Raw genomic sequence first — 21113 nt, forward strand, 5'->3', positions numbered from 1 at the left:
TCTAAATTACCTAACTCGGAATGTATTTTTTATTTTTTATTTCAATTTGTATAATTTAAAATATAAAATTTATATTTTGGATTAGAGATGGCAAAAATGGGTCAGTTAATGCAAAACTCATCATGCAGCAGCGCGAGTTGGTGGGTTGATCAGCCAATTTTTTTTTATTTTTACTGATGAGACCTAGTTTAAGATTTTTTTTTCTATAAATGCAAGTCTAGTTTGCAACCCTCAAAGCTAGGATGTTGGCTAAAAAATATATCTACGTGTATCTAATAGATACAATCTGTGTCTAATCACAATAGATAGATTTGCCAATTCCTCCTAACAATGAGTGAAAAACAAATAGTCCAAATACAATCTCATGTAAACAACATTCTACGAATATGAAAAAGAAATCTAGAATGTATGAACACTAATAAACATAAAATCATATAGCCATCAATAATATTAGTTCAAAACAATACAATCTCAATCTTCATCATGTTCATTCTCAGGTTGTTAGATGCACTTTTAGAACAAGTTCTCTCCACTCTTCCGTCTTTGTCAGCTTCGTTGTCATCTTTAATAATATCACATGGAATGGAATTGAAAAATAAAAGTTGGGTTATTTATGAAAAATAAAATAAAATTTAAATTAGAGAAGTTACCACCATTATCATGAAACTCATGCAAACTCATGCTTCTAGTTAAAAGTACAAATAATTGAGATACTTGGCAAGTCTCTAATAATGGCTAACAAGTTTAGAAAATCATTACTCTTCCACCATTCTTTCAACATTCAAGAACATTCATACGTCTAGTGATATGAATATGTAATGTTGGTTCATCCAAGTATATATTAAGTTGATTCATTCTCATTTTAGCAATAGCATGAAACTTGCATTTTTTATTTCCTAACATAGAAAGCTAAAACAAAGTTTAATTTATATGTATAATAATAATAATAATTAAATGGCAATAAAGTAAATAGCTTAGATCAAAAGTGGTTTGCTTGATTGAAGGAGTTAAGGATGATGCTGAAAAATAATTATGCTTACACTTTAAAACAGGGGAAGTTAAATTAAATTGGCAGAGATCTCACATAAATGTGGAATAATTAAATTGACACATATCTCATGGAAAATCATTTGATTTTTTTTTCTTTCAATTTTCTTTGTTTGACCACTGTCTTTTGCCTCACATTTTCACATTTACTTTTACTACATTTTTCAATGTGATGCCTCAAATGAGAAGTGTCATGTTTTTTGCTACTAGTTGTGCATTTTTTATTACAGCCGTTAAACCTTATCCTCTCTTTTCCATCATCACTAACCCCAATCCTAGTAAAGTGTTTCTAGGAATCAGAAGTTGACTTATCCTTTTTTTTATTAAGTTGAACACTTTCATTATCAATATCATCTTCAACCTCATTATGGGTTACATCATTCTCTTTGTCATGGACATCAACATTTCCAATAGGTTTGCTAAAGGACTGATCCATTAATTTAGAAAATGATGTTACCAGATTTACTAAATTCTATTATAGTGGTGTTGGCTCGTGTATGCACTCATGGTGGTGGTTTAGTGAATGAGGTCATTGACAAGATGAACTTCTTGAAGTAGGAGGAAATTACCAGTGAATGTGAGATGAGAGTACGAGAGGTGAGATAAGAGTCTAAAAATGAAAATCAAAGAGTTTGAATTTAGCATAAAACATGTTTTTTTTTAACAAAACGATTTACAATTTATAGGCTAGCCCAACAAGTTGAAATGTTTTTCTTAGCTTTTAATATCCCTATTTTGGATCATACAATCTAAATATATTTTCAGATTGTATATTCCGAAACTCAAAATAAAACAGGATAAAATTGAAATTTTAAAATATATTAAGTGCAGAAAGAAAGAAATTATGGAGGTGCTGTAAGAAATCAGTAATGTGGGCTAAATGTAGTTAGATCTTCAAGCCCACGTATGCTTCGGGACATGATGTAAAATTATTACCTTCAGAGGTATAAATACAAAGCAATGCAACGTCTTCTTCATCTCACTGTCGATTAGGGTTTTGCGCAATCTTTCACGAGCGGCATGATCTACGCCGTTTAACTCCTTTTCTTCTTATTTTTCTATCAAAAGCGTTTGTATGTTGTGGTCATAGTCATCCTCCGTACTTCTCTGATTTGGCAAGTGATGAAAAAAATCTTATCCTACACACTGAAATTACTGTGTGGATTTCAACTCCGCTTATTATCTGATGCCTAACATTTTTTCTATGTTGCATCATATTAATTTTAGTCAGATTGGATTATTTGTTTTATGTAAGTATAGATTGGTTTGATTTGAGATTTTCTTTTGAGTGTTATGTTGAGGTGTATATATTCTGGTATGATGAGTTGCTCATATACGTCTGCAAATACGAGATATTTCGATGACTGTGTATGCTCTCTCTGATCAGAATGCACATCTCTATACACCATTTTTGTTTGGCCTTTTATTACTGTATTTTTTTTTATTGAACAGCTTTGAGCAAACTTTCGTCCTTCTTATACAGAGTTTTAGGTTGTATTGTTTTTTTTTTAATTTTTCCAATCAATTTTTCTGTTAGGCTTCTCATCTTTAATATTATAGGTCATGCATTTGAAGTTTGTGGAAAATCCGTAAATTTCTTTATTGATTTTTCGTCAATCAAATTCGTTCCTAATAGTAGTATAACCAGGCTCTGACCGGTACCCAAGTCATTCTTCCTGCAAAATTCATACATTTTATTGATTTTGGGTATTTTTAGCATTTGTTTGCTTTAAAATGATTTAATTTCTCTCAACTTAAATATAAAGTACTTCTGTTATGTATTTTATAATACATCTTATCTTACTTTTTAAAATTATATGGATTAAACCTTGAATACATAATTCTCGTTCGAGTGAGCACTCGATTGAAACGATTTTTTGGACGTAATGAGCACTTTTAATACATAACTTAAAATTCAGTTAAAAGCTCAGCTAGCAGTCTGAGGATAACTATGTTCAGAGTGATTGATGTTTAGAATTTCATATAGTTGAAATATAATTAGCTCAAAAATTCTCTTTTTTCTTGAAAATTTCATACAATTTGCGAAACGATTCTTCAATTTCGGTGAGTTTTATTTAGTATATTAGTTATTATATATAACTGTTGAGATTGAATTTAGTTTTCTTTCTTCAGTACTTGTAAAGATAGTTTGGTGTTACTTTTGTTTTATATCGATATCGATGACTAAGATGCAAAACCTGAAAAGTGATATTTGTTATGTAAAAGTTATTTCAATATGATTATTTGTTAGGAATGAATTTTAGCATATTCATTTGCTCTCTTTAATGTTGGAATAGTGAGTGGAATTTACATGAGAAGCGGTTATTAAAATTAAATTAGATTCAAATCACTCTATGATAAAATAATGTGTTAATTGCTTATAAAATGACGGTTCATGTTGAATTATATATGAAATACATAAGGTTTATCATTATATATAAAAATATATAGCTTTTATGAATCAAGAATTGCTATAAAAATTTTAGGTTTAAACCCTCACTTGGTCCTCAAGTTTGTATGGAAATCTCAGTTTGGTCATCATCTTTTTTTCTGTCTCAATTGGATCATATTTTTTGTAAAAATGAGCACATTGTACCATAACCGTTAAGTGGTGTGAGACGGCGTTAAAATTGATGTGAGCTGGATTTTTTCATTTACTGACGTGGCATTGTGCACTAAAATTGAAAGGTCACGTGGTGATGTTTTGACTAGAACCAGATCTTCTCCTCCTTCCTCCTCTGCTTCCTTCTATCGGCGCCACCCACCATCTACAACACAATCGCAGACCACTGGAAAACACGGACCATGTAGCAAGTTGGCATTCCTAGATTCTTGTAGGAAAAGATATCCCTCTCTGACATATGAGGTTCGTGTGCTTGAGAAGGAACTTGAGATTCGGAATGAGGAGAGGGATATCCCTCTTTGACTTTGAGAGGTCTGAAATGTGATCAGACATTGGAAGCTTATATGATGCAACGTTACTTATATGATGTTGTACACTTAAATGCCCTTTATGTAAATCTTCAATCTGCGACTCAAGATGCAAAAGTTTGGAAGCTGTTCGAGTAAGCATTACTCTCGAGAATTGAAGCTCATTCAATTTCCTATTTAGGGATTCTTTTAAAACCTTGTTTTCTTCTTCCACAGCACATAACTGCTCTATCAAAGTATTGATTTTTGTAATGGGAGTCTCAGGAGAAGTGTCAACTGAAGATTCAACCAGTAAACTGTTGGTGCTCAATTTGCTCCTCCTTATTTCAAATGAATCCCGTCCCAACATTTCAACTTCATTTTTCATTTTTGCCAGGGCAGCAGGACCTGGTAACCGTTTCCGGACCAGAAGCCGCAGCCTCTGACATTCTAATTCTAACTTGGCAATTTTTTTGGTACTCTCTAATCCCTCTCTGGCATGTGAATGATTTCGATCTGTTTGACTTTGATTCAAGTAGAGGCTTTGGTGGGTGGCGCCGATGGAAGGAAGCAGAGGGGGAGGGAGGAGAAGATCTGGTTTTAGTCAAAACATCACCACGTGGCCTTTCAATTTTAGTGCACAATGCCACGTCAGTAAATGAAAAAATCCAGCTCACATCAATTTAACGCCGTCTCACACCACTTAACGGTTATGGTACAATGTGCTCATTTTTACAAAAAATATGATCCAATTGAGACAGAAAAAAAGATGATGTCCAAACTGAGATTTCCATACAAACTTGAGGACCAAGGGAGGGTTTAAACCAAAATTTTATAATTAGATTCAAATTATATGCCCCATGAAAGTGTAACAAAGAAACTACCAAGTACTTAAGTAAGGCAAAAGCCTTGAAGAAAATGCCCATCACCAATCTCATCAAATTATATACTGAATTGTTGTGATTTTTTAAATTTCTATTAATTTTGGTACTGCCAGCTTTGGTTTGGTCAAACATCCATAAATATTTGTGTTTAGTAAACATATGGACACTGTCTTTAAGGCTTAATGTGACAATCAAAGAATTTTATGTGCAAAATAGACCCTTCTAAAATAAATGCAATTGAATTGTTTTCAACTTTATTTTTCCACCTAGTACTATCCATTATTCATGTTCTAGCACAAAAATATAAGCTAGAGCATTGAATATGCTCCTTCTTCTTTTCATTATCATCCTTATTTAAAGAATTATTATGAAAAAATAAATTTTTCTTAGATTTATTATATTTATTATTAAAATAATTCTTTTATTATCATTAAAAGTAATTTAAATGTCTTAATGATAATATCATAATTTGTTCATCAAATATACAATACTAACACATGAATATATAATCAATTGGATGGAGACATATCTCTTAGGGTTATAAGATTAAACTTTAGCCATAATATTACTCAATCTCCCAATCTCATATTTTTGAATTGAGAGGCTCACCATGAAATTTGTTTTCCAACATTTTGTCTCTAAGTAAATTCCATCAATGACTTGTATTATGAAGGACGAATAAAATTGTTGAAAATTCGATAACTGTGTTGTTATTTTATGATTAATATCACTAGTAATTCAATCATCAACTTGTATTGTGATCGAATGATTAAGAATGCCACTAATTTAATAATCAACTTGCATTGTGATCAGATGATTAAGATGATGAGTCATTTGATTTATAACTTTAAGATATGATTGAGTAATTAAAATCATCATTCATTCAATTCACACCTTTATGTTGTGATAAGATGATTACGACCATCGGTTATTCGATCTACAACCTTAAGTTGTAATTGGATTATTAAGCTCACGATCATTAGATCTATAACTTTCTTTAAGTTGTAATTGGATGATTGAGATCACCAAATTGTATGATCTACAATAATATGATTGGTTTTCTTGAATCCTTTCATTATCATGGTGGTCAAATTGATAACATTCCTTTCTTTATTTATGCCTCATAAAAAGCCCAAAAGAAAAAAAAACACTATAAAAAGATTAGCAATATTCCATGTTAAAAGTTATTTGGATGACTTCTCTACCATTCTAACTAATAAGTCTCCCTCCCTAAGACTTCACTTAATAAAATTTTGGATATCTTGACGATAAATTAATGAATCATCAAATTTCTTTTATCTTCTTTGTTGTTTAAATTCATTATATTTATTAATAGGATACTTTTTTAAAAAATGAGGACAACTAGGAGAGAAAGATGAAAGAAATATACATAATAAATGAAGTAAAACAAATTTGATGATTCAACTAATTATTGTTAAGATGAAAATTTTTTATTGAGTAGGAAAGTTTTGGGTAATGAGGCATATTAATTAGAATCACTTTGTGGAGAAGTTATCTGAATAACATTTACCATGGAATATTGTTAATCATTTTTTCTAAGAGGTATAAATAAAGAGATGACTGTTATCATTCATTTAGCCAACATGACACTCAAAAGGATAAGAAAAAGTAACTATATTATTGCAGGCCATATGATTTGATAATCTATCACATCATCACAACTTAAAAAGTTATAGATCAAATTGTTGTAATCTTAATCACTTACTTACACTTTAAAGTTGTAGATTGAATATAGGTGATCTTAATCACCGATCACAACTTTAAGATGTAAATCAAATTAAAAATTGAAAATAAAAAAAATCTTATTATTTATATAATTTGTCAAAAAAAATAATTAAATGGATGTTAGATAATGCAATCCCAAATATAAAAGTTTATTCAAAAGAATGAATTAAGTCTGTGGATAATAAATTTAATTGATTTGAGAGAGGAAATAAAGTAAAAAGAATATGTAAAGTGCAAGATAATTTGTTTAGATAGAAAAAAATAAATATTTGTAAATTTTAAATTGAAAAAAGAAAGATATTATTTATATTTTTAAATTTTAAATTTTTATTTTTTACAAAAACTAAATTATATTTCCCCTCACATAATTGTTTAATTTCTCTCTTTTGTCAGAACCAATTAAAATTTATTTTTAAAAAATTGAATTGATATTTTTAAATAAATATTTTCCTACAATACATTAATTTGAAATTTTTATTATTTTCCTCCTCTATTCTTCCTCGAATCTCTTTTGCAAATAGATTTTTTTAAAAAAAAAAAATCCAAACTAATTATTTTCTCAACCAGCTTTATTTTTTCCAAAATTCGGTCATGGAGTGCCGAACTCCAAAAGGAATTTTGTTCCGGAACACGTAAATGGAACTGAAAATTCTCAAAATAAGCTAACATATTTCCCCATAAATGGATTTTTTCTGCTTCTCATGCAACGTTGCTTGCAAAACCAACGTGTAAAAATATTCTTGATTTTCGCATAAACTGGTAGAAATGCATTCAGCCCAAACGCAGAAACAGGAATTGCTTCCTTTTTTTTCCTTCTTGATTTTTGCGAATATATGCTCAAAAGGCTTCCAATTCACTAAAACAAGAGCCATTCTAAAGCACATCTATATAAAACATGCAGCCAAAATGTGGTTATAAGACTACAAATTTCAAGATTTTATTGATGTTTTTTTATCCGACACTCATAATATCCTTATTAAATTAGTGACATGATTTATTATCAAGTTTTTTCTCTCTCACAAAACAGCTATCATTCCTGTCATCACATTCGTTTATGAAAAAGACAAAGATTCTCGATAACCTGCGCATAACCCCATATTATAAACACTGGAAAAAGTTACAGAAATCATTTTATTGCTTTATGGATGCCGATGATTTCCCTAACACATTCTTTCATATCGCAGGTAAAAAGCCAAATACCGCCAACAAAAGAAAAGAGGAAAATATTTGCACAAATGGCAGTATAGTAAAACTTTTCAAGAGAAATTAGACCAAACAAAATTAAGGTTCCTTCCAAATAAACTCTAATACCTCTTCAAACCCAAAGTTACAGTACCTTTTACATTTGTATTTACACTGATTAAATTACTACCCAGATCACCAGTTCCAACCTTGAAATTCTAACTGAAACAAAAAAAAAAAGCAGAATAATAGTAATATGAGTCAGATAAAATTTATTTTTTTCGTTTCTGCATAACCGGATCCAACTACTGAAGCAGGTTCTGGCCAAAATTGTGCATTCTTCACCTTTGATATGCTTGCCAATACGCTTAAAGGAGTCACATCACCAACCACTGTAACCTTCTTTGCCGCAAAGTCTATGTTGAAGGATGTTACTCCTGTCCGTGTAATTAAACAATACATGAATAACACCATCAAAGAACAAAGTCCCTTTCATAATTAATCACAACGTTAATGAATTTATGCTAATTATGTCAGAATAGATGGAGAAATCAAATTTGATCATTAAATACAAGATTTTTAAGTCAAATAATCAGAATATACAGTTACTTACAAAACTGTTTGAAACTGTTATCATCTTATGTTTGTCAAATCTTCTAAAAGAGGAAACATGCCCTCTTATTCATGAACTCAAGCAGTGATATGTGTATTTTCACCTCTCATCAAATTAATAATATCACCTTGGCCTCTGTACTTTAATTTCATTACAATCTTACCCTGCAAGCCTTAGAACTTTAGTTCTGAAACTTGATCTAAATGGTGACAAAACATTTTAATAATTGCATGTGACCTCGTGTTAAATTTATGGTTCGAAAGAGAAGATTTTACGAGAGTGATTTTCATACCTCGCATTCTGGAGAGATGTTTCCTCACCTTCCCTTCACAACCTTTGCAGTGCAGAGAAACCCTCAAAACTACAACCTGCAAGAAAAATCATTCAAATGAAAAAGCTTTCTTATATACATCTGCTGTATATAGTCTATCAGAAGAGGTTAAGAGTAGTAGACACGAAACATATGCACATAATTCAGATAGAAAAATGTAAGTGTTTAGGGTCATGTGTGTGTAAGTACAAGAGTCACAAGGAGAAAACTAAAATAAGAAAAACTAACTTTAAGTGTAATATGTGCTATTCTTCAACTGTGATTGAAGTTTCACCTCAGTGATTCACACAAATAAATTTTGTATTGAAACGATTATGCAGACGAGACTTCATTCTGATGGAAGAACGGTTCAAACAACATCTAAGGAATTGTATATAAGTTTTGTAAAAAAATTGAACCTGGTCTGAGGAAGCAGATTTTGGAAGAGAGGAGCTAGAAGAGGGTTTAGATGAATGGGTGGTTTCATCATGATGAAGGACCTGAGCTTTGTCCTTGTCAACGTTAGTTAAAGCCAAAACAGGATCATAAAGTGATGATCCACCATGGAAGGAAGGCATGTCACCGAGCAAATATCTTGAAGAACCAGGAGGGGTGATCAAATCAGTAGGTGGCCTAACCCAACTCCTCCTCAGAATACTATCAATTGGTTTTGAAGAGTAATTGTTTGTGATGTGTTCGGTCAACTTTTCCACACTACTTTTCTTCTTTTGATCAAGACCCTTTGCCGGATTTTTCTTTTTCTGGCCGCTTGGCTTGGAAATGGAGTTTTTCTTAGGCTTGGGGAGATGATCATGCAAAGGTTTAGGAGAAGAACTAGGGACAATGAAGTCTCTGGAGGGTGTTCTTCTTGGATCTGTGATGATGGGGTTGTGGCGGTCAATGGCTCGGCCACCTAAATGAGTAGTGTTGGAAATGGAGGAAGAGGGTTCATCCATGCTAAGACATATGGCTGTTGAGGCCTGTGATGCACAGAAGATATCTATGCCTTTCATATCTCGATGATCAAGGGTAAGAGGTTCTGCAGTGTAACAAATGAAGAGACAGAGAAGAAGGTTGAACCAGAAGGAAAGTTGCTACTCACTGCTTTTAAGCTTCAATTGGGAGTGAGTGAAGTATGGTTGGTAGGTTGAGATATAGAGCAAAGAGAAAACATGGAAAATTCAAAATTGAATTGGTTTCTTGTTTAATATGTGGAAACAGCAACAGTAAATGACGTAGGAAGGAAATGTTTAAACTTTCCCAATACCATAACTCGTTTGGATATTTTTTGTAACACTATACCACACATGCATCTTCAAAACTAAACTATATAAACGATGACTAAAGTTATAAATTTATCCTCATGTGAAAATTCTTAGTATCGTTTCTGATAATTCTCAAATATTAATTATCTCATCTTCATATTTTACATAATCCAGAAATAAGTGGTGCAAATTCTTCAAAGCATTCCATAATACTTATCTTATATACTAATTGAGGCTTTGTCATTCTCTTAAAAGGGCAAAGATGTAGAAAGGAAATCATCAAATTTATGTAAAGGCAGAGAAACACAGTGATTTTTATGACATGCAACCAACATTACTGTTGCTTTAAAGAATGAAAATGACACAAAATAAGTACACTGAAATTGCCTTAACTCTTTGTTTCTTTCATTATGCAGAAAGAAAAAAAAAAACTTTCAATGCATCTATTCTTATACATATAAAAGTTTAATTTCAATGCATCCTCAATTAATAAGAAATGATTATTGAAATAATTTTGAAAATGGCTATGATTCATTATCAGTGCATGTGGTATTTAGCCGATTTATATATTCCAGGCTTAGTACTTTTTGTATCTTTTTGCACGGGTGACTAAATGTCTGTGATTATCATTGCTCCCATAATAATACTACGTGATAATTATTTCTTAAAGTAATGATTTTGTGCAACAACATATGCATACATGGAGGTGCAGACATGTTTTGGAATGACGTGAAGTTGCAGCGACATGAATTTCCATTTTATGTGGTGGCTTGAATGGAATGGATAAAAAAATGGGAGGCACAAACAACTAAAGCACAGTGAATTTGGGTAATTCTCTGTTGCCGTGTTGGCTTGTTGGGCATGGCCTACACTACTTACCTACCAACATGCACTTGACAGAAGCACTTTATAGAACATTGAAAACTTAGTCAGAGGAAACAGCACAACCATTGAGTACATGCTACAGTTTCATGTGCTAAGTTCATTCGGATCACAATTTGTGTTTTATAAGGAAATAATAATGCTATCGGTGAGACACTAAACACACCAAATTAAACAAGTTTAGTGTTGATGATAATTGATGCTGGTAAGCAATAAGGAAACTAGTAAAGCATGAAATCTGCTTGAACGTTTGATGCTGGGACACATGAACTGTGCAACTTGAACACAATACGAAGAGGAAAATCAAAAACACAACACATTATAAGATTCTAATGGAACAAATTCTGCCAGTTAGTAAACCATTTCGAATTTTGCTTTCTTGTGGATGGATGCGACGCAAAGTCACTTTTTTTTTTCTCTTTTATCAACTAAAAAAAATGAACGAAATTCCCTTCACATATTCATGGAATCAGATGCTTCTGTGGCTTTCTTCCTTCTCTTTTCCTCCTTACTTTATTATCTTCTTCCCCCATTTTTGAACGATAGCCAATGTTCTGCACCCACCATTCAAAATTCTCTCTTTCTTTTTCCCCTTTATTCTGTTTTCTCTTCGATTCCAATCCTGAAAGGTTTTAGAGATAGAGCTGAGCTTTTGTTCTATGTCACAAGGGATGGAGGCAAAACTATTATACTTGAATTACCTTCTAATTTGAATCAAGATTCAAAACCTCTTAAGGGACACTAATTCATTATAATAACGTAGATTATTCAAAATATAATAAGATGAAAGCCAAGTTATAATCCGCGTTAGTAATTTTGGAGTGGTTTATTATTTTTCTCTCTCCCTAGGATTAATAATATATGTGTTCTGTTATAAAAAAAACATAAATTATTATGTATTAAATGTAACGTCCCAGAATCTTTAAACCAGTTTTTTATAAAAAAAACACATAATAAAGTATTTATCTAAACAAGAGAATATCAAAATCCATCTTCCTATTTTATGTCTTAGTTCTATAGTTTCCTAATACCTCCTCATCCTTGATATCTCCATAAACTCACATTATTAAGGTGATCAATACAAAAGATAAAACAAACACACAAACAAACAAGGACGACAATAACAACAATGGTAAGCTAATGTTAAAAGAAATAATATCAAGATTCATCATATATTATATTTCATACAAAATTAAGCAAACATCTTAAGCATACAATGAACCTAGACATGACATCCAAATATAAGTATGAATGTCGAGCTATGACAAGTCATGCATTTGTGGTGGCCTCTACTGCTCTACAGAACCATTGTCAATGGGTTTGACTCTACCACACTCACAAAGTTAATCCGTTCCGCATCTTAGGTCATAATGGAGCACCTAGACTAAGACATCATGCTACTCTCACCACATGCACCACTAATTGAGATTGGATAACCATTAAAGTGTCAGGATAACCCAAAAACTGAGCTTCTTACATTCATACATACCAATCTTGAAACAAACATTAAGAATTTCACCTTTAGAAACTCTTATTTTTTTAGTTTATTAGTTAAACAATTTGATTATACCTGGAATCGCATTATAGTTAAATAATAATTTATGCATGTTTTTAAAATTATATTGTATTGAAAACAACAGAGAAGAAATCTTTCAATATGTACATGATAAAAATGTTTCTACTACACCCGCATAGTTTTATATTTTTTTCTCCTTTCATCCTCTTAGACATCTTTTAAGTAAAATTGTGATGAAGTTTTACATTTCAAAGTAGACAATACTTTAGATGAAGGGTGACTAACTTTAATGACGTTACTGATGGAAGTGTACTTTAAGCCTAACTCAATCCCACAAAATCAGCTTATAAGATGAGGTTTGCACCCACTTATAAACTATGAATTGGTCTTATCTCTAGTCGATGTGAGACTTTCAACACACCCCTTCACGCCGAGGTATATACATCTCGAACGTGTAGAGTTGTAAAAAAATATTACAATTAATTAAAAAAAAACAAAAAAGGTGATTAACGTCATATATTAACAAAATTCGATGTTAAGTTAACGTCGTAATTTGACGTAAACGTATAACTTTTTAAATTCGACGTCAATTTAATGTCTCGTAATATAACGTCTTTTGCGAATTCGCTGTTAAAAGCCCAAAATATTCAACGTTATACTTTTTTTGTACTAGATTCAAAATGAGAATAAAAATTTATACTATCAATATACATTAGATTTTAAAAATATGTTCATCTTCTAATATACAAATTAAGAAATGATTCAGGTACGTATAATATTAATTATTATTTAGTAAAATATAAAATTTATAAATTTATAATATATATATATATATATATATATATATATATATATATATATATATATATATATATATATATATATATATATATATATATATATATATTACTATTATTGTCTTACAACTTTATAGAAAGAAAAACTTCAACATATAACATAAATAAAGAAAACATGTAATTTAACTAAATAAAATAATACAAATTATAAAGAGAAGAAAGTTGATATTTTATTTTAAAACAAAATATATTAAATAGAAAAATTTGCTTACATATCTTATTTTTCTATATCTAATTACTCTTTCATATTTAGTTATACAATGTTCAAATCGTATGAGTAACACATTGAACAATTTACATAGAAAAATCTATTTCTCTTTGTGCACATTATTTTCTCCTGCCTGTATCACTCGTAATCTTGTCAAAACGAGTATATATTATTTGTATTCATATAATGATATTAAATGATAAATCTTATATTCTAACAATCGGCAGTATTAATGATTACTTTAAAAAGAAAAATTTACTAATAATGAATTTAAAAATAAATATTTCAAATATATAAAAATGTGTTATATAAAAATTATTAAAGTTCATTGAAATATTGCCCCCAAAATGGTCCAAAACGAGCTTAGAGAACTTGGTGAGAATTGCCACCATAATGGATCATGGCCCATTGGCCCATTGGCCCATTCATCCTTGTGAATGACCAAGATATGTGGGAATTGTGTTGTGGGGATTACCAAATAAATCTCCTCATAAATACTGTTTCTGTTTTTCGTCTAAATGTTAAATATTCAACAATTATTTATTTATTATTTTAAAATTTTGAAATAATATGAATTATTTTTCAATTATTTCCTTATTTTATTTAGTCTTAATTAATTAGTATAATATATTTTCACTTAACTTCATATTTTGATGCGGAGAGTGTAGTGCATATTTAACTGGATACGGATTTATGAAATATTAAAGTTATATAATTATAAAATATTAAGAGTCATATAATAAATTTTATATTTATCGAAAAAATAATTTATTTTATTGTAAAATATAAACAGTTAGAGAGACACAAAGGTCAAAGTTTATGTTTAAATGATAGTAAGGATCTGAGGATTATTGTTTTGTTGAAACAATCGAAACCACAATTTTTTGTGAATTATTATTCGACAGAGTTAATGAAAAAATCATTTGAAACTTAATTCTAAACTTTTTTTCCTTTTTAAATTTAAGCGGAATGCAAATTTAAAAATAAGTGTAAACTTAAAGAAGAATATACACTATACTATATATTTACTAATAATTAGAATTAATAAACAAAATAAAAGTTTTCATAATCATTTTATAAGGTCAAATAATTTAAGATGTTTCATTTTTACCTAAATTTTTTTACACGTTATAAAAAAAAGAGCAGGCAAGACTATTTAATGCACAATGATTATTTTTGCCCAGCTTTATCATTCAACAGTCTGACTAGTTCAGATAACATCACCCTCTAATCTACAATAAATAGAATAAAAGTCTTATAGCGATTTAGTTGAATAATTATTATATTGGTAAAATGGTCTATCAAATATGCATTTGGAGTAGGGAATTCACTAAAGATAAATAGGTAGTTAGTTTCTCTAAAGTAGATCAATGTTAAAACATCATAGATACTCCGCACTAATGATATAATATATATTATAGAAAATATATTTTTGGATAAATATTTCTGAACAGTATCTTACTGGTTTTATTTGTTTTTTTCTCTAATTTTATATAAAAATTAATAGTCACAGTGATTTTTAAAATTTTATTTATATTTCATGATAAGATATTAGTACACTTAATAAAAATAAGATAATAATACTTTGACAATATTTTTATGACAATATTTTAATATTATCTACTTGTCATTATGTGATTGGTCTATGTTGGTGTTTATGATTATTATTATTGATTGTGGAGTAATTTTGGATCAATTATAAAATAACACATAAATAATGTTAAAATGTTGTCAAAAAAAGGTTGTCAAAGTATCATTATCCTTTTATGAAAAACTGGAAATGGAGAAATGATGTTTTAATACTTTTTCAACCATTTAACAACTCATTTTTAAGGATAATACCATCATTCAAAAATATACATTTATATTTATAAAGAAAAATAAATGATGAAAGATAAAATAGCATATTGGATGTGAAGATATTTAACAATTTTTTTTAACAACTTTTTGACAATAGACTATGTGTCACTTTTATTGGTCTATATATTTGAAACAGATGAATTACAAACTAGTACTAAGCGATTGTAAAAAAGTTGTTAAAAATACATTTTCCTCTTTATAAACTAGTTCAACATGGTCTGAGAGTGAAGCAATTTTCCATAGACTTTTCTACCCTTCTTCTTTTCTCTTATATATAAGAACAATTTTTGTTTTTATTAAAAATAATAATAAATAGCATCAATTTTTGAACATTAGGTGTCCCTTTATTACAAGATACTTCTTTTAATTTTTGTATTGATTTTCCTAAAATATTATTAATTAACTAATATTTTAAATGTAATATTTTTTAATGAAAAAATTCAACACATATTACATAATTGTCATTTCACATTAAATAAAAATAAAAAAGTAAAAAGATATATAAAAATAAAGTGCATCAATGTGAAAGAGATTTATTTTTAAAGAGAAATTATTAATTTTATGTGTATCTTATATTAAATAAAAATAAAAAATAATTTGTTGTGATGCGTAAAGATATGAGTTTTTCTCATAAATATTTAATGTATCTTTAGGTGTTTCCAAATTTTAAGCAATATTGGCACATGGGGAGCATATTAACGACACATGGCATATCAATCGTGCATCACATGTGTGGGTGTAATCTAGTTGTTTGTCAACACAATTTATAGAAACACAGTTCCAAATAACTTGCAGTTATTCATTGTTGTACGCAAAACAACGTGGTGCACATTCCAGCTTCAAAATCTTCTTAATTAATTAAAATTATTATGTAAATTAATTCACAAACTGTGAAGCTTATATTTTCCCATGTGGTCATTTTCAGTATACGTGCATGCACAGTAGCGTATTTGCCTCATGAAATCATCTTTGACAAAAATATTAATTTGCTATTTCTTTTTTTCAACCTTTACTTATCACACCTTTCTCATTCATTTCCCCTCCTTTTGCTCTCTCCATCACTTTATTTTCCATATCGAACCAAATATCAGTATATGAAATATGTAAAGTTTAATTGAAAACTCCATGCCTTTCTTGTGGGTTAAGTAAATAAAAATATACCTTCTTTTGGAGAAAATTAAAAGCATTAAGGTTTGATTTATTTTTGCAATTTCGTAAAGTTCGCAATTTTCACGTAATTTACAATAAACTTTCCGACATGCATTTTTCTATTCGTTAACTTTTTCACGACGAGTGACGTCTTACAACAGAAAAATGAAAATGGCATTCATCAATTCTTACAAAACAACATTATTTTTCTGTTGCTTTGGATTTTTTTTCTTCGTAACACGTTTTCATTAACTTATAAAGTATATGGATTCATAAAAATATACAAAAAATAAAAAAATAATATTGATATTAATACTGAAATAAAATACTTAGTTAAATCAAAATGATTGAATTGATTTGATATGAAACTAAATGTTACAAATAGAAAGAATATATATATATATATAATTAACATGTATCGCTTAACTGTATAAATATATGTCTACATCGCGTAGGTTGTTTATTTTCAAAGTTATAGACAATTGATATGATGTGATTTGCTTGGGTCGGTCATCTCTAGAAAATGGGAGGACCTTTCATTTGCATTTGCTTGACTGAAATATATATATATATATATATATATATATATATATATATATATATATATATATATATATATATATATATATATATATATATATGGTTATTGAGGTCAGGGCTTATGGCATACGTGAATACCTCTAGATTAATTAGAGACTCTTGCTCCAATTCGTCACTTTGCAACAGAATTATCAAACCAAATGAAGGAGCAATGTATATATGCCAAAAATTGTTTGAGGTTTAAGTCTATGTAGGATTTATTCTAGAAAGTCTTTCATGGAAGTTTCTATATTATGTGTTTAGGAGTGGTTTTCCTACTCTATCACTTTATTATCTATATCTCTTCACGAAATTCCAATCACCCTATGTATTTTTCAAGGGACTTTTTTTCTTTTTAATTAATTAATCATGAATTTTGTTTTCATTCTTTTTGGTTAATTTTATCAGTAAAAATCAAATTAAAAGTTTGATATTTCATTCTTTTATATTTTTTTAGATAATAAAAGAAGAAAAGAAAAAATAATCCAACATCTCGTATCTTCTTAGGATGATATCTTAAGATGATATATGAGTCATTCAAAACTTAATCTAACAAAGTTTGTTGTTTATAGTGCTTATCATATTATATAATAGTGTACTATCTCTCAACATGAGAAATGTGTGCTAGAGATTCTTCTTACAAACTTTGTCAAACAATAATATTAAATATAAGTGAATAAATTAGAATAAAAAATAATATTGTTTAATGAGTTGAAATTAATATAAGAAAATGAATTTTATTTGCTATTAAATTTTTTAGTGTTTTTAAAAAGAATACTCATGATTAATCATGGATGTCCCATGGTCGAGGTGTTCTTATGAATACAAACACCCATTTGAAAAAGTTAATTGAAAGAAAGATATTTGAAAATCTGAGTACGGCAATGCTTATAGCCTATTGAGAAGAGGTTTAAGAGTTTTTTCAGACATTTGAAGAGTGAAAGTGTTAAAATTGTTTAAACAAAAATCCGATTGTTTCTCAAAAGAATTATAAAATATCAACCATAAAGATAGTCAGATATTATTTTGGTCATTCGAATAATAAATTTTCGTATATATGATTATCAAATTTACAATTTAAAAATTGTTTGAAAACATTTTTTATTTATTTTTCATTAAAGGAAAAGTAAATACAAATTACATTATAATAATATAATATTGTGGAAATTACAAATCACGTTATATCTCATTTGGTTCGAATAGTTCTCACACGCCTAATTTATTTTCCATAATGTGTGGGAAAAATTTAAAAATAAGACTGAGACTTTGTTTTTTCGTATCTCATTAAAAAAGTGTTTACTTTGTATATCCAAAAAATTAAAGAAGGTCAAGTCAAATTACGTGGTTCAAATATTACTTTGACCTACCAAATCTCCCTTTGTGGGACCTGTAAAAACAATTTAAGATTAGAAAATTATGCCACGCGTATTTTATTCTTAATGACATTAGATTTCGACAAAGAAAAATCTCCAAATGCTTTTGGTATACGAGTCTTTATACTTATACAAAATTATCTGTATCAGATAACATTTTATTCAGGAAGACGAGTTAAAAATCATTTAAATTGTGAAAAAATTAGAATAATTTATTATTATAAATTTGAAATTCATTCTTGAAATAGCATATATATATTTTGAAGTTATTGTGATTTTATGAAGCTATGTGTCTTGGTATTTGAAGACAAAAAGGAGCGATGATTATAAAGTTATAATTTATTGTGGTTGAAAGTTTACGTCACGTGAGTGTGGTGCTGAGAAGTCATTTGTGAAAGGACACGTGGCAAGTTCTTGGTTTGTTCACCCCAACAAGGCAACCACAATAACCATTTCCTATAATTTTTGTGAAGACTGAAGAGTAATCTCTTTTATAAGGCGTTGTTAATTGTAACCATTTTAATTATTATTTAAACTCCATCAAACTATCACCATGAACATACATTTGCAACGTTGCACAAGGGTAAAATGTCAAACAAATTATTTTAGATCTTGATAATATTTTTCAATAATACAACATTTAATGCTTACCTGATAAGTAATACTATGTTATCATAAATAATTGAGTTTTTGTTCTAGAAAAATGTATTTCACTATTATATAATTATTTTCTCTTTACGAAGGTCAAAATTATTCCATATTATCATTACTTTTTTCTATCTATCTAATGTAAACACTTAATGCATTTTAATTTTAATTAAATTTCTATTTTATTTTTAAATTATAAAATTTATGATTAAATATGTTTTTAGTCTTTTAATTTTTGGTGAAAAATAAAATTACTTTTTCTTCAAAACTTTCAATCAATTTAGTTTTTCAACCAATTTAGTCATCCATCTCTAAAACCTCATAAATTTAGTCATTTTAACTATAATTTGTTAAATTTATTTAATGTTTTAAAAATGTTATCAATTAATATTGAAACATAAATATGTCAAATAACTCAAATGCTATCATGCATTTGGAAAGTTAAATAAACCTAATAAAATTTAGATAAAAAAAATACATTTATAAAATTGGAGACTAAATTTGATAATTTTATTAATTTTTCATAAGTTTTTTTGTAATAATTATTTATTACTTTTAGTTATATATGATCATTTATTTAATATTTGAGTGTTGTTTGATAATATTGGAATAATTTAAATGTTTAATTTATTTATGTATCAAATTATTATTATCATTATAACAAAGGTAAAATAGTTTAATATTTTGATTACAGTGCTATGTTGCAATCAAATAAAGAATATAATTAATCTATTTATTAATTATAAAAAATAATCAAAAAAATAAAACACTTTTAATTGGATCTAACTCATTGATCAGTAATAGATAAAATTAGATTACAAAATTTCATAGTTTTTATCTCAACTTATATATAAGTCAATTGATTCACTTTCAAATCTTTAATTTATTTATTATCAGAGTATGATATATATATTACCAGAGGTAACAGTTAAATTTTAACAGTAGCAATTATTATTAATGTTTAAAAAGAAAAAGAAAATAAGAAGTTGATCTCATTAAAACTTTGGTGAAACATAGTTTTATGTATATGGTTAAATACCCCACTTTGTGCTCTGTTTTCTTGGTACGCACGTATGCAAAAATCTTGAAATAAATGTTGGACAATAGGACAGTTGGCATGAAATTGATATGTAAATAGTGACGGTCAAATACCATCTATCTTAACAAGACAAAATCAAGATTATCAAACATTACATATACAACAACACTCCCTTTCATTTCATCTTCGTTAAAAGCACCACTTCTTTTTTATTTATATTTAGATATCATATCTCATGTTTATTCAAACAAATAAAAGAATTGCCTAATTGGGATCATAATATTAAAATAAAAAACTTTAATTTATAAAACTTAAACTTAAAGTAAAAAGAACATAAATTTATTATTTATTAAATATATAACATAAATTTAAAAGAACATTTTAATAGTAATTATTTTTATTTTTACCAAACCGATAAGTCGTATTAATGTCATCTATTTTCTAAGTGGGCTAAAATAAGTAAGAGTCGGTCCAACAGGCAATTGTATTTACACCCCCACACATTTGGTTGACTTCCTTCTTTGTGTTTTCTTTTTAAAAAAGATAATAAGAGAAATGGAGAAGCTAAATATATTTTGTCTTTTCACTTTCAGAAATGGAATTTTGTAAAAGAGAACAACAATAAAGACAAAGTATGATATATCCATTACATTATATATGACGCTATAATTATTATGTTTTTAATTAATTGGACGTGTAGAACCTTATTTTTCGTGGTAATTTTTTTCCAAGTCAGGAAGAATTTATAAGGACATAGCTTTTGCTTTGATAAATTCATGATTTATGACATATGTAAAATCTAAATAGCTGATGCAAGGAAAAAATAAAACAGAGTCAAGTCTAGCTATCATGTATATTTACCACAAATAATTTTAAATATTAAGGCATATCTTTAATTTTTTGTTTAATCCATTCGTTGTAAAATAATGGGGTAATTAATAAGAAAACATGTAATTATTATTCTATTATTAGAATCTTAGTGTATAAGCTTGAAGCACTGAAATATCTTATCATGTGAAATGTTGACATATATTGTGAATGGGAT

General features: G+C 28.4%; 1 protein-coding gene and 1 non-coding gene across 2 annotated transcripts; one reads left to right on the forward strand and one right to left on the reverse strand.

Moving 5' to 3' along the window:
• The first annotated feature begins 2158 nt into the window (after positions 1-2158).
• LOC124833463 (small nucleolar RNA R16) lies at positions 2159-2241 on the forward strand. Its single transcript, XR_007028416.1, has one exon. It is a non-coding gene; the product is annotated as a small nucleolar RNA R16 (small nucleolar RNA).
• Positions 2242-7829: 5588 nt separating this feature from the next.
• On the reverse strand, positions 7830-9986 carry LOC124833446 (protein SODIUM POTASSIUM ROOT DEFECTIVE 2-like). Its single transcript, XM_047307933.2, has 3 exons — positions 9112-9986; positions 8675-8750; positions 7830-8206 (listed from the first exon to the last, which is right to left on the reverse strand). Exons 1-3 carry the CDS (start codon positions 9703-9705, stop codon positions 8031-8033), a joined length of 846 nt encoding a protein of 281 aa, XP_047163889.1. The 5' UTR covers positions 9706-9986; the 3' UTR covers positions 7830-8030.
• Positions 9987-21113: the final 11127 nt, after the last annotated feature.

The sequence above is a fragment of the Vigna umbellata genome, chromosome 5 (genome assembly GCF_029865625.1).
Source record: "Vigna umbellata cultivar VRB3 chromosome 5, Vumbellata_1.0, whole genome shotgun sequence".
NCBI classification, from domain to species: Eukaryota; Viridiplantae; Streptophyta; class Magnoliopsida; order Fabales; family Fabaceae; genus Vigna; species Vigna umbellata.

Bases quoted from the DNA above. Each gene is read 5' to 3' on its own strand.
- LOC124833446 (XM_047307933.2), bottom strand. From the start codon at position 9,705: ATGAAAGGCATAGATATCTTCTGTGCATCACAGGCCTCAACAGCCATA. The intron at 8,751-9,111 runs GTTCAATTTTTT...TTTTTCTTGCAG, and splicing joins AATCTGCTTCCTCAGACCAG to GTTGTAGTTTTGAGGGTTTC. The intron at 8,207-8,674 runs GTATGAAAATCA...TTACACGGACAG, and splicing joins ACATCTCTCCAGAATGCGAG to GAGTAACATCCTTCAACATA.